Source organism: Geotrypetes seraphini, chromosome 6 (assembly GCF_902459505.1).
Source record: "Geotrypetes seraphini chromosome 6, aGeoSer1.1, whole genome shotgun sequence".
Lineage (NCBI taxonomy): Eukaryota > Metazoa > Chordata > Amphibia > Gymnophiona > Dermophiidae > Geotrypetes > Geotrypetes seraphini.
The window spans coordinates 57,147,753-57,159,347 of NC_047089.1; the positions used below are offsets into that span (position 1 = coordinate 57,147,753).

General features: G+C 40.7%; 1 protein-coding gene across 2 annotated transcripts in view; it reads left to right on the top strand.

The window, feature by feature from the left end:
* The window catches only part of FREM2 (FRAS1 related extracellular matrix 2), a 277,418-nt gene extending 265,823 nt beyond the window's left edge, over positions 1-11,595 (top strand). Inside the window, exons 23-24 of one of the 2 annotated variants that reach the window (XM_033948675.1) lie at positions 7,037-7,183; positions 10,341-11,595. In XM_033948675.1, coding sequence (XP_033804566.1) covers positions 7,037-7,183; positions 10,341-10,856 — 663 coding nt within the window. In that variant the 3' untranslated portion in view covers positions 10,857-11,595. The remainder of the gene's footprint in view (positions 1-7,036; positions 7,184-10,340) is intronic. The other variant, XM_033948676.1, reaches the window with a different exon arrangement.

An 11,595-nucleotide genomic window follows, 5' to 3' on the forward strand; every position in this document is an offset into this window, starting at 1 on the left:
ATTTAAAAATTTCTTATACAGTATATCACAATTCTACAAATCTAAGCAGTTTGCAATATACATAGAATAGATATAACATTAAAACATACTTCTCTTCAGGACATACAGTATTCAGAAACCTGAACAATGTCTAAAATTTCTGTTTTAATTCATAAAAATGCTTAAGAAAACAAATGTGCTTTTAGAAGTTTTCTAAATGAACTCAAGGACTCAAATCTTTCTCAGTTCCTTTGGAAAGTCAGATAAATGCCAAGGATCCTGAAGGAAAAAGGTAAGTAGGCCCATGTTCTACAATATCTTGTAGAACATGGGCTCACATCTCCAAACGATATGGACAGAGCGGATACAGGCCAGAGAAAAGTTATGAAAATGACACAACCTGGGCACTTCACAAACAGTTCTTCATTCGTAAGTTCCCCTGATTCCCGGTCTAGCAACTCCTCAACATCTTCCATTTCACATTCCAATGAAAGGTCTTTTGACAGTTTCACTATTTCTTTACAAATCTCATCAAGTTCTTGTTCTCTGTTAAACCCAGCAAAGGTATTCACATAGCGCTTAACTCACTTCTTCCACACACCATTCATATACACTTTTTCGTCACTGAGTCCCAAGCAGTAGCAAGATTTTTTTTATACACTTAAGAATGTTATACTGTTTCCAATAGTCGCGTAGTGATACTTCAGGGTCGGCATCTATAGCATCTATGGCTTGGGCGAAAGTGGTTCTGAGATAGTTTGCCTTCAAAGTAGCAATCGCCCCTTGGTCCATCGGTTGAATAAGTGTTCGGGGGCAAAAGTAACACTTTCACTTTGGGATAGAGATCAGCTAAGTGATGTGGATGTCCAGGCGCGTTATCAAGCAACAGTAAAATTTTGAAAGGGATTCCTTTCTCCAAACAGTACTCACGCACTTGAGGAATAAAACAATTACTGTACCAATCCTCAAATAAAGCCTGGTTCATCCAGGCATTACGGCTTGATCTATAATAAACTGGCAAAGTGTGCTTGTTCACATTCTTAAATGCACGTGGATTTTCAGAATGGTAAATTAATAAGGGCTTCAGCTTGAACCCATTGATATTCCCTCCAAGCAGTAGAGTGAGTCTATCCTTGTGTGCTTTAAATCCTGGCATGCTTTTGGCTTCTTTGTGGATGAAAGTGCGTCCTGGTATCTGCTTCCAATATAACCCTCTTTCATCCACATTAAAAATTTGCTGTGCCAGGTAACCCTCCATCTTGATTATTTCTTCTAAACTATCAACAAACTTTTTAGCACCTTCCTCATCCGCACTCGCTGCTTCTCCAGTCACCCGAACATTATGCAACTGGAATCTATTTTTTATGTTTAAATCATTTTTATTAAAGCATAAACATAACAATGAACACAGCATAGCACAATTTTCAAATAGCATACAAAGCCAATCCCCACCCACCCAACCAACCCACCCCCCTCCCACCCTCCCCCCCACCCTGGCAGCAGCGGTAACAAATCAAGAAAGATAAAGCAAAAGGGGAAAAAAGAATTCAATTGTTGATGTAGTACATCGCCACCTGATTGTCTGTGCACAGGAGCAGAACTTGAGGGAAGAGAAGATGTTGGAAAGCCTTGAGGGCATAAAACATTGCTCTGAGTTCCAGGAAATTGATGTGGTGCTTCTTTTCCTGGGCTGTCCACAGACCTTGAGTTTGGAACTCGTTCAAATGAGCTCCCCAAGCATACGGGGAGGCATCGGTTGTGATGACTAGTTGATGGGGAGGTAGATGGAATAGAAGACCTCTGGATAGATTTGAGGATACCAACCACCATTGTAGAGACTGACGAAGAGATGATGTCACAGATATGTGACGTGAGCAAGGATCCGTCGCTTAGGACCACTGGGTAGCAAGGGTCCATTGAGGTGTGCGCAGGTGAAGACGTGCCAGAGGAGTGACATGCACTGTTGAAGCCATGTGTCCCAATAGTATCATCATTTGTTTGGCAGAGATGGAACTTTGAGGAAGAACCTGTTGACACAAAACCTGAAGAGTGTGGAGCCGGTTGGACGGCAGGAATGCTCTCATGAGGATCGTGTCCAGCACTGCTCCAATGAATTGAAGTCTCTGAGTGGGGATGAGATGAGATTTGGGAAAATTGACCTCGAACCCCAGAGTCTGTAAGAACAAGATGGTTTGATTGGTGGCCAGTAGCACTGTTTGAGGAGAGTTGGCCTTTATCAACCAATCGTCCAGGTAAGGAAAGACTTGTAGATGGTGTGAACGAAGGAAAGCAGCTACCACAATCAGACATTTGGTGAACACTCTTGGAGATGAAGCAAGTCCGAAGGGGAGAACTTTGTATTGGTAATGACAGTGATTGATCATGAAGCGGAGATACTGTCTGGAGGCTAGATGGATGGGAATAGGCCAATGGGATAGCACACATCTGCCAGCGGGTGGAGATGGAGGGATTGGTTGGCGGGTGGTCCTATTGGCTGGCACTCCTCCTGTGTCTCCAGTATGCTGTATCTCCCAGCAGGTGATGGTCGCTATTCGAATAGTTCCTGGATTTTGGCTGTGACTGGAACTTTATTTTCTCCTGTTGAGGTTTCTCTTCAGTGAGACTGCCATTCTATTTCTCATGTTGAGGTTTCTCTTCAGTGAGACAGGGGTGTCCGGCTGAACGGTGCCGGCTTTAGGGGTTACACCTGGGTCCCCCCAGGTCCCTGTCTCACCCTCCCTCCATTGCTAGAGGGAGACCACAATTGCTATATTCTGCCCTGTTAGTGCTGCACAACCAGCTCTTACTGGCTTCAACCGGCCCTAACAACATGCTTGTGAGTATGTATGTGTTTTTTACTGTTGTTTGAACTTCAGGTTCTGTTTGGGAGTCTTAGTACTGTAGGTTCGGTCATCGTATGTTTAAGGAATGGATATTTTATTGAGGCTAAGTTTTATGACTAGAAATCCGTTGAAGGAGCTGGGACTTTCCCGCCCTTTGCATGCATGCGCTTGGTTTCCTTGTTGATTACATTTTTAAAACTCTTAAACCAACCCGTACTTGTCACAAATTATCGCCACTAGTCTTCTCCAGCAAGTTCCTTTAAAGTCCCAAACAGACTTCTAGCCTTTGACTATACTGTAAAGAGGCTTAAGGGCATCCGTTTTTGAATCTGATCTTCCATCCAAATGTTTAACAATTTCTCCATTCCATGGATGGGCCCAGTACGTTGCTTCATAATCACTGTTGACCACAAAGGTGCAGAACCTTTCACAGCTTCACAAATTCTATTTTTGTTCTTTATAATAGTTGACACAGTGGAGTGTGATAACTTTATATACTGTTTTATTATCATCATTTTGGTGTCCAGATCTATAGCCTTTCTTTCCTTTTTGGAAGGCTGAGGAGTGGAAAGAGACAATTTCCTCTTCGTTGTCATTTTTACTGTATGAAATTGCCAAAACAACAAGGCACAAACTCACGTGGGGCAACACCCCGGTGTATGTTATCACGCTGCGTAGCGAGACTTCGGAGAGAGGAAGTCGCGCCGTAAGGTCGAACAGTCGTAACTTGGATAGGTCGCAAGTCGACGACTACCTGTACTGTCATCTTAGTTTAGTTGGTTCCCTACAGACCCACACATCATTCTTAAAACCTTTAAAATCTCTACATTCTAGCTAAACCCATTATATACCTGTATATTATTCTATGGAACATTTATTGCTTCTACCTACTACTGTTCAGAAATATGTCTCCTGGATGGCACAAAAAATGTCACATTTCAACTTTAATTTAAAAAAAAGACTATACCATTAGAAGACCAACTCAAAGAAATAAATATACAACAATTTCAAAATTTACAACCTAATTGTTTTCCTTTACATTAAAAACAACTTACAACACCTACAAGGTCAATTAGAAAAGCTAAAGGTATTGGGAAAAAAAAAAATCAAACTTTATTAGTATGCTCCAAGAATATAAATTGGAACAAACACATTATCAAATTCAAAAAATAAAAAGAACTGAAACATCACCACACGAACGCTTTAATACACCCAGAAAACAATGAAAACTTGAAACACTACAGTGCAATAGCAATAGTGTAAAACTAAAACAAGAACATCATCAACGCTACTTCCCCTAGCGAAGCTCAGGCCGTCCTTAGGATAACATGCAAGCGTTAGCGTTTAGTGCGTGATTAGCACCTGTTAATATTTACCACGCGTTAAAAAGTATAGCGCACCTTAGTAAAAAAGGGGGGGCAGTCGTCCAGGTACTACTTTATAAAATGTAAAAGTAAAAAATGATTATGTTTTTTTTAGAAGCACTATAGGGAAAATATTAGAGGCAAATGTCTATTTCTGTTATAGAATGGGAAATATGGGAAAAACCACACCCATTACATGCTCGCTTCAAACCACACCCATTACATGCTCGCTTCAAATCTGTGTGTGCTACAGGCACACATATGTAAATAGCAGCTTTCTAAAATCATTGTTTATACATTAGTACTGGCCATTTACATATGCAAATCAACCTTTTGCAAGTGTAAATAGCACTTTCTCAAATTTTGTTTATTTCATTTATCAACTTTCCTGTGGTTGACATATCTTTACTGCCAGAACTGTGAGGCCTTTCAGGGAATTGGTCTTGTCTGTCTGAGATCTTATTTAAAAGTCTATTTGCCACATTAAGGCCCTCTTTTACAAAGGTGCGCTAAGCATTTTAGCGCATGTTTATCACGCGCTAAATCAACGCGTGCACTAACCGCTAGAATAACATGCACATGTTAGTGTTTAGGGCACGCTAATATTTACCACACGCTAAAAAGCATAGCGCACCTTAGTAAACGACGGGGGAAAGAGTTACACTCTCAGTGTGAGGAACTTGGAATTGCCCCAGGCCAAAGACTTTCCCCCTCTTTTACAAAGGAGCGCTAAGCTTTTTAGCGTGTGCTAAATATTACACGCTAAACACGCGTTAAACACTAATGCGTGCATGTTATCCTATGGACGCCTTAGCAGTTAGCGCATGATAAACGCACGCTAAAACGCTTAGCGCGCCTTTGTAAAAGAGGGCCTTTAGGTTGGTTAGGACAAGAGTATGGTGTGTGTTTTTTTCAGGGCTATCCCAGGGTTTTGGAATAAACTTCCAGATGAATCAAGTTTCAAGTTTAATAAAATTTTGATTTGATCGCAAAATCTTACCTCAATGCGATTTACAAAAACTATTAAAAATTGGGGTAACATAATAAGAATAAGACTTAAGAAGACTTGAGGCGGTCCAGAGGAGGGTGACGAAAATGATAGGAGATAGAAGACATATGAGGAGAGACTGGAAGCCCTGAATATGTATACCCTGGAGGAAAGGAGAGACAGGGGAGATATGATTCAGACGTTCAAATACTTGAAGGGTATTAACGTAGAACAAAATCTTTTCCAGAGAAAGGAAAATGGTAAAACCAGAGGACATAATTTGAGGTTGAGGGGTGTTAGATTCAGGGGCAATGTTAGGAAATTCTACTTTACGGAGAGGGTAGTGGATGCCTGGAATGCGCTCCCGAGAGAGGTGGTGGAGAGTAGAACTGTGACTGAGTTCAAAGAAGCGTGGGATGAACACAGAAGATTTAGAATCAGAAAATAATATTAAATATTGAACTAGGCCAGTTACTGGGCAGACTTGCACGGTCTGTGTCTGTGTATGGCCGTTTGGTGGAGGATGGGCAGGGGAGGGCTTCAATGGCTGGGAGGGTGTAGATGGGCTGGAGTAAGTCTTAACAGAGATTTTGGCAGTTGGAACCACAGTACCGGGTAAAGCTTTGGATTCTTGCCCAGAAATAGCTAAGAAGAAAAAAAAAAAAAAATTTAAATTGAATCAGGTTGGGCAGACTGGATGGATCATTCGGGTCTTTATCTGCCGTCATCTACTATGTAATAACACATTACTCGGCCAATTGATTTACACAACTATGTACCAGCCAAACACAAGGAAAAAATAAAATGGATTAAATACAATTTATAAAGTAAATCAAACAGGGTAGGATATTGAAACAGAAGGATGGGTAAAAGATTACCTGCTCGATTTTACTTATAGCTCTTTCTATTACTTAAAAAAAAAAAAAAGTCTTGGGGGTATAAAAAATGCATGTAACTTAGTTAAAAGCTTCCTTAAAAAGCCAACTTTTTAGGAGGTTTTTTAATTTACCAAGCAATTTTTCATCCCTTATATTAGCTGGGAGGGAATTCCAGATCTGAGGGGCTGTGACAGAAAAGATCGTGTCTCTTCTAGAGTAAATGACTCTTAGTGAAGAGATTAGGAGGAGTGATTTCTCTTCTGATCTTAAAGATCTTATAGGAGTATAGGGAATTAAAAGTTTTTCTAAAAACGCAGGGGCTTTGTTTGTTAAAATTTTATGTGAAAGTAGAGCTATTTTGTATGTGATTCGTTGGTTAACAGGTAGCCAGTGTTTTTCCTTTAAAAGGGGAGTCACATGGTCAAATTTTTTCTTTTTAGTTATTATTTTTATTGCCGTGTTTTGAATTTTAGAAAACCACTTAAGACCTACATTTATAATAATTATTATACACTTCCCCCTCCCCATTCGCGGTTTCCCTACTCGCGATTTCACATAATCGCAATTTTTTTGGGGGGGGAGGAGGGAAAAAAAAACATATTTTTGTCTGCCCCCCGGCATCCTGACCTTACCTGGTGATCTAGCTGGTTTTCGATCTTCCTATGCTCCTGCCCCGTGCAGATAGCCATTAGGAAATGGCTGTGGGGAGTTCCCGTAGTCTCTCGACTCGTGGTTTTTCACCATTCATGGTCCGGCTCTGCCCCTATCCCCCGCGAATAACGAGGGAGAAGTGTAAAAGGATGATTGAATTATATACATGGCTTTCTTCTTTTGAGGTTGAACATGGTTATGGGTGGGAAGGTGGGTTAGGAAATGGGATTGATTGTTCATGGAACCTGCTCTCTATTGTGGCTAACTGAAGGCGATGGGCTATAAATCAGTGTGGCAGATTAAGTTAACTTTATCTTTTCTTTCTGCATTCAGGATAAAGCTCAGCCAGAGACACAAGCCACTAGTTTTGGAAATGTGCTTTTCAATGCAAAACTGGCAGTGGATGATGCCGAAGCTTTGCCTTTAGTTAGGCAACCTGGATCTGATGGATTTAAAGTGGACTCAGCTCCACTCTTCCAGGTGAGGATTCTTTACACAGAAGCTGGGACCAGTTGTGATCATCCCTTCTCCTAGTTTCCCTCTTCCCTATCCTTGCAGCTCCACTCCACCTCTCCCACTTCATCTCTCCTCCTTATAGTTCCCCTTACCTCACCTTTCCTAGCAGCGATTCTCTCCATCCCCCATTTCCCACTTCTCTTCTTTCTTTCCCCTCACATGTACCTATCTGCCATCCCTGTAGTCTTCTCCTAGCTGCCACCCTTTCCTCCATTTAGAGATAGACATTTTGCCGTTTCGAAAATGGCCATTTTCTCTACCCAATTTTTGGACGCACTTCCAAAAATTTGTAAACTCAGATTAACCAACCACAGATCCAGAACTGTCTTATTTTCTTAAATATCGTTCTTTTCAGGAAAGTAGTATTACAATATAATCATTCTATATTAAAATATATAAAGCTGAAAGAGTCATCAGAAGCAGCACTCCATGGTACGCAAAATACCCAACTTATGGAGCTAAACGCCACTAAGCTTCTTCATCGGCTTCTGTGTTTTTAAATAGAACTTATTGTTAACAAAACTTCTTTAAGTTATTAGATATTTAAATAATTTATATTTTAAAGTTTATCAGACTTATCTGTAAGATCCTGGCAAAGCATGTAACTTAGGTGATGCCAAGAAACTGAAAAGTGCCGCTTCTAATGGTTCTTTCAGCTTTATACATTTGAATATGGTATTATTAGACCCCACTTGGTCGGGTAGCCATGTGGGCGCTCTACCCTCTCCCGCCCGGCAGCGCCGGAAATACCTGGGGAACTAGTGGGCTGCGTTGCAAGCAGCGTCCCGGCGGGCCACTGCGTAATTAGTGGGCTGCGGAGGTGATAGGCGCTTCTCTGGGACATCCGCTGTGAGTGCCTCCGTCAGGAGAGTGGCCGCTGGGCTGGCCCTCCGTTGCTGTGCGCCTAGGTTGCCATCGGGTGGATCGGACCGCGACAGTGGCTGAGCGCCGCTGAAGTTGCCAAGGCCCTGCCGCTCTGCCCTACGAGGTGAGGAGAAAATTCATAAGCCGCACCTGCCTCGCATGATCGCCGGTTTGGAAGGGGCGACCTCCCTTCCGTTCACCCTACTCCCTCTCGCCCTCCCCCCTTCCCCCCCACGCCTCCTTGTGTATTGGCCCCAAGGCTTTGGCCAATTTGTCTTCGCTCCTCCTTATCCGGAATCGGAGTTTTTTTTTTTTCCTGAAAAGAACGATATTTAAGAAAATAAGACTGTTCTGGACCTATGGTTGGTTAAGTGCGAGTTACCAGACCGTCTAAATTATTCTCAACCAGTTTAAGTAATTAAACTCAGATTAAGACATCATATTGAAAATGCCCCTCCACATCTTTTTTGAACTTCAGTGACCAGAACTGAACCCAATACTCGAAGGTGAGGCTGCACCATGGAGTGACACAGTCATTATAATATTTATAATATTGTTGGTCTTATTTACCAACACTTTCCTAATAATTCCTCGGTTCCTGTTTGCTTTTTTTGTCTGCCACTTCACACTAGGCAGAAGATTTAAACGTATTCTCCATGATGACACCTAGATCTTTTTCTTGGGTGCTGACTTCTAAGAAGGATCCTATTCTTCCCAATGTGTATATATTTACATTTGTCCATATTAAATTTCATTTTCCAGTTGGATGCCCAGTTTTCCAGTTTCCTCTCTGCAATGTTTTATAAACTGCATGTGTTTTAACAACTCTGAATAGTTCTGTGTCATCTGCTAATTTAATCACTTCATTTGTTATTCTTATTTCCAGATCACTTATAGATATATTAAATAGCACTAGTCCCAGTACATCCCTGCAGCACTCCATTATTCACCCTCCTCCACTGAGAAAGATGGCCATTTAATCCTACCCCTTTTCTGTCCAATAGCCAATTCCTAATCCAAAACACAACATTGCTTCTTTCCCATGACTTTTTAAGTTTTTCAGGAGTCTCTCAAGAAGAACTTTATTAAGAACTTTCTGAAAATCTAGATTCAAAACGAATGCCAGGAAGTTTTTCTTTACCCAACGTGTGGTGGACACCTGGAATGCGCTTCCAGAGGACATAATAGGGCAGAGTATGGTACTGGGGTTTAAGAAAGGATTGGACAATTTCCTGCTGGAAAAGGGGATAGAGGGGTATAGATAGAGGATTACTGCACAGGTCCTGGACCTGTTGGGCCGCTGCGTGAGCGGACTGCTGGGCATGATGGACCTCAGGTCTGACCCAGCGGAGGCATTTCTTATGTTCTAGACACACTACATCAATCGGTTAACCTTTATCCACAGAGTTTTTTCACATCTTCAAAGAAATGAAGCAAATTGGTGAGGCAAGACTTCCTTTGGCTGAATCCACACCAACTGTTCCATTTAACCATGTTTGTCTATGTATTCCATAATATTATTCTTTATAATAGTTTCCATTGTTTTGCCCAGTACTGAAGTCTGTCTTACTGGTCTGGAATACCCCTGGAACAGTTTTTAAAAATCATCCTCCTATCTTAAGGTACCACAGATGATTTTAATGACAGGTTACAGAACACTAACAACAGATAAGAAATTGAGTTCTTTTAGTATCCTAGGGTACATGCAATCCAGTCTAAGCGATTTACTACTTTTTAGTTTGTCAGTTTGACTCAGTATGTCTTCCAGGTTCACTGAAATTTCTTTCAGTTCCTTTTGTATCACCCTTGTAAGAGATCTACCTATTTCAGTAATGTTTTTCATCTTCTTCCATAAACACTGAAGCAAAGAATTCATTCAGTCTCTTTGATATGGCCTTGTCCTTCATGAATACCCCTTTTGCTCCTTGGTGATCTAATCTAGACACCTAGATTTCTGTATTGAATAAGCTCCCACAGTGCACCATTGGAGCACCTAAATGGAGTACCCAGTTATAGAATTGTTCCCTTTAGTCATCTCTGGTAAGGGATGAATGAAGTCTCAGATCCAAAATGTTGTCAATGGCTAATTTTTCACATCACAGGTAGTCTGCAAAAGTTACATGATTGAACTTCTGTAACATTTTTTTATTTTTTATATAAAAGGATGGGATTTGGACTTTTGTATTACAAATTGTTGGCTGTAACAGAATTCATTAAAACCTCATTTTTTGTTTCTGGTAACTTTTGTGTTTTGTAGGTATCTTCAGGTCGTGAATGGTACATTCATGCAATTTATACAGTAAGATCAAAAGACAATGCTAATAGAGGCATTGGGAAAAGGAGTGTAGAATATCAGTACCATTCCTTCATTAATGGGCAGAGCCCTGAATCTGCATCATGGACTCGCGAGAGGAGAGAGGTCAAAGATGTTCCAGACCTTGCCAGCGATATTGGTGTTGAAAACAATAGGGGAACCAACATTCAGCACATCGCATTGGATCGTACCAACAAGAAAGTGGTCCCTCCAAATGATATTACTTTAGATGGAATTATTCCAAGAGAGTTGAATGACAGAGATGTTGAGGTCAATATAATCACCATCATCGGAGGAATTGCTGCTGGACTTTTAGCCATTTGTTTTATTTCAGTTGTTATCTTGCTGGTAAAACATAAAGAGAAGTCAAACAAGAATGATACGGCAAAAGAATCAAGAAGCAGTCAACTAATGATGTCGCCATCACATGGCTACAACAGTGACAGCTCAGAGGTTTGACTCTGGGCTTGTGGGATTTCAACTCTTTATTCTTCGTGCCTGAAATAGAAAAAAAATTAATCTGAATACTCCCATTAGGAAAAGATTGGTGTCACTGACAAGAAACATCAAATCATGTGGATCCAACTGGATCTTGAACACTTAATATTGAAGTTTTTCAACTACGTTAGATGCAAAGTAGGGACAGTTAAATCAGGCACCACATTTTGTACAGAGACCTCACATCATGCACTACATATATAGAGGCACTGAAAAAAACTTCATCATGGGAAATAATTTCCATGTGTTTCCTGTTTCTCTACTATTTAATAACTGAAGATACCCAAAGGTGCTAATAATCCCTCTATCAGAGGAAATGTTTTTTAATGTGTTAGTATGCTCTGTTGTGGAGGTACCGTGATGACAGTTCTCTGTAACCATCTGCAATTAAGGACTCTCATTATGAAGCGTGGGAATGTCTGGCATGTCAATTTGTGTAGAGATATTCCCAAAAGCTAATCCAGTTAGACAGAATTTCATCAGGAATACATCATGGTTTATTTTATAAGTGAAGTTCACATATCTAATTTAACCTACTGTTTTCTTTCTTAATTTAAGTTTGTATTTAACCAAAGAAAATGATGTGTCCTAGAGAAGGTGGTATTTTGAGGACTACTGGGCTACTGTAGCTTGGGAATGCTTGAGATGGAGTTAAGAGTATTGTTTTTACTGCTTTACAATAAATTATGTTTGTGATATC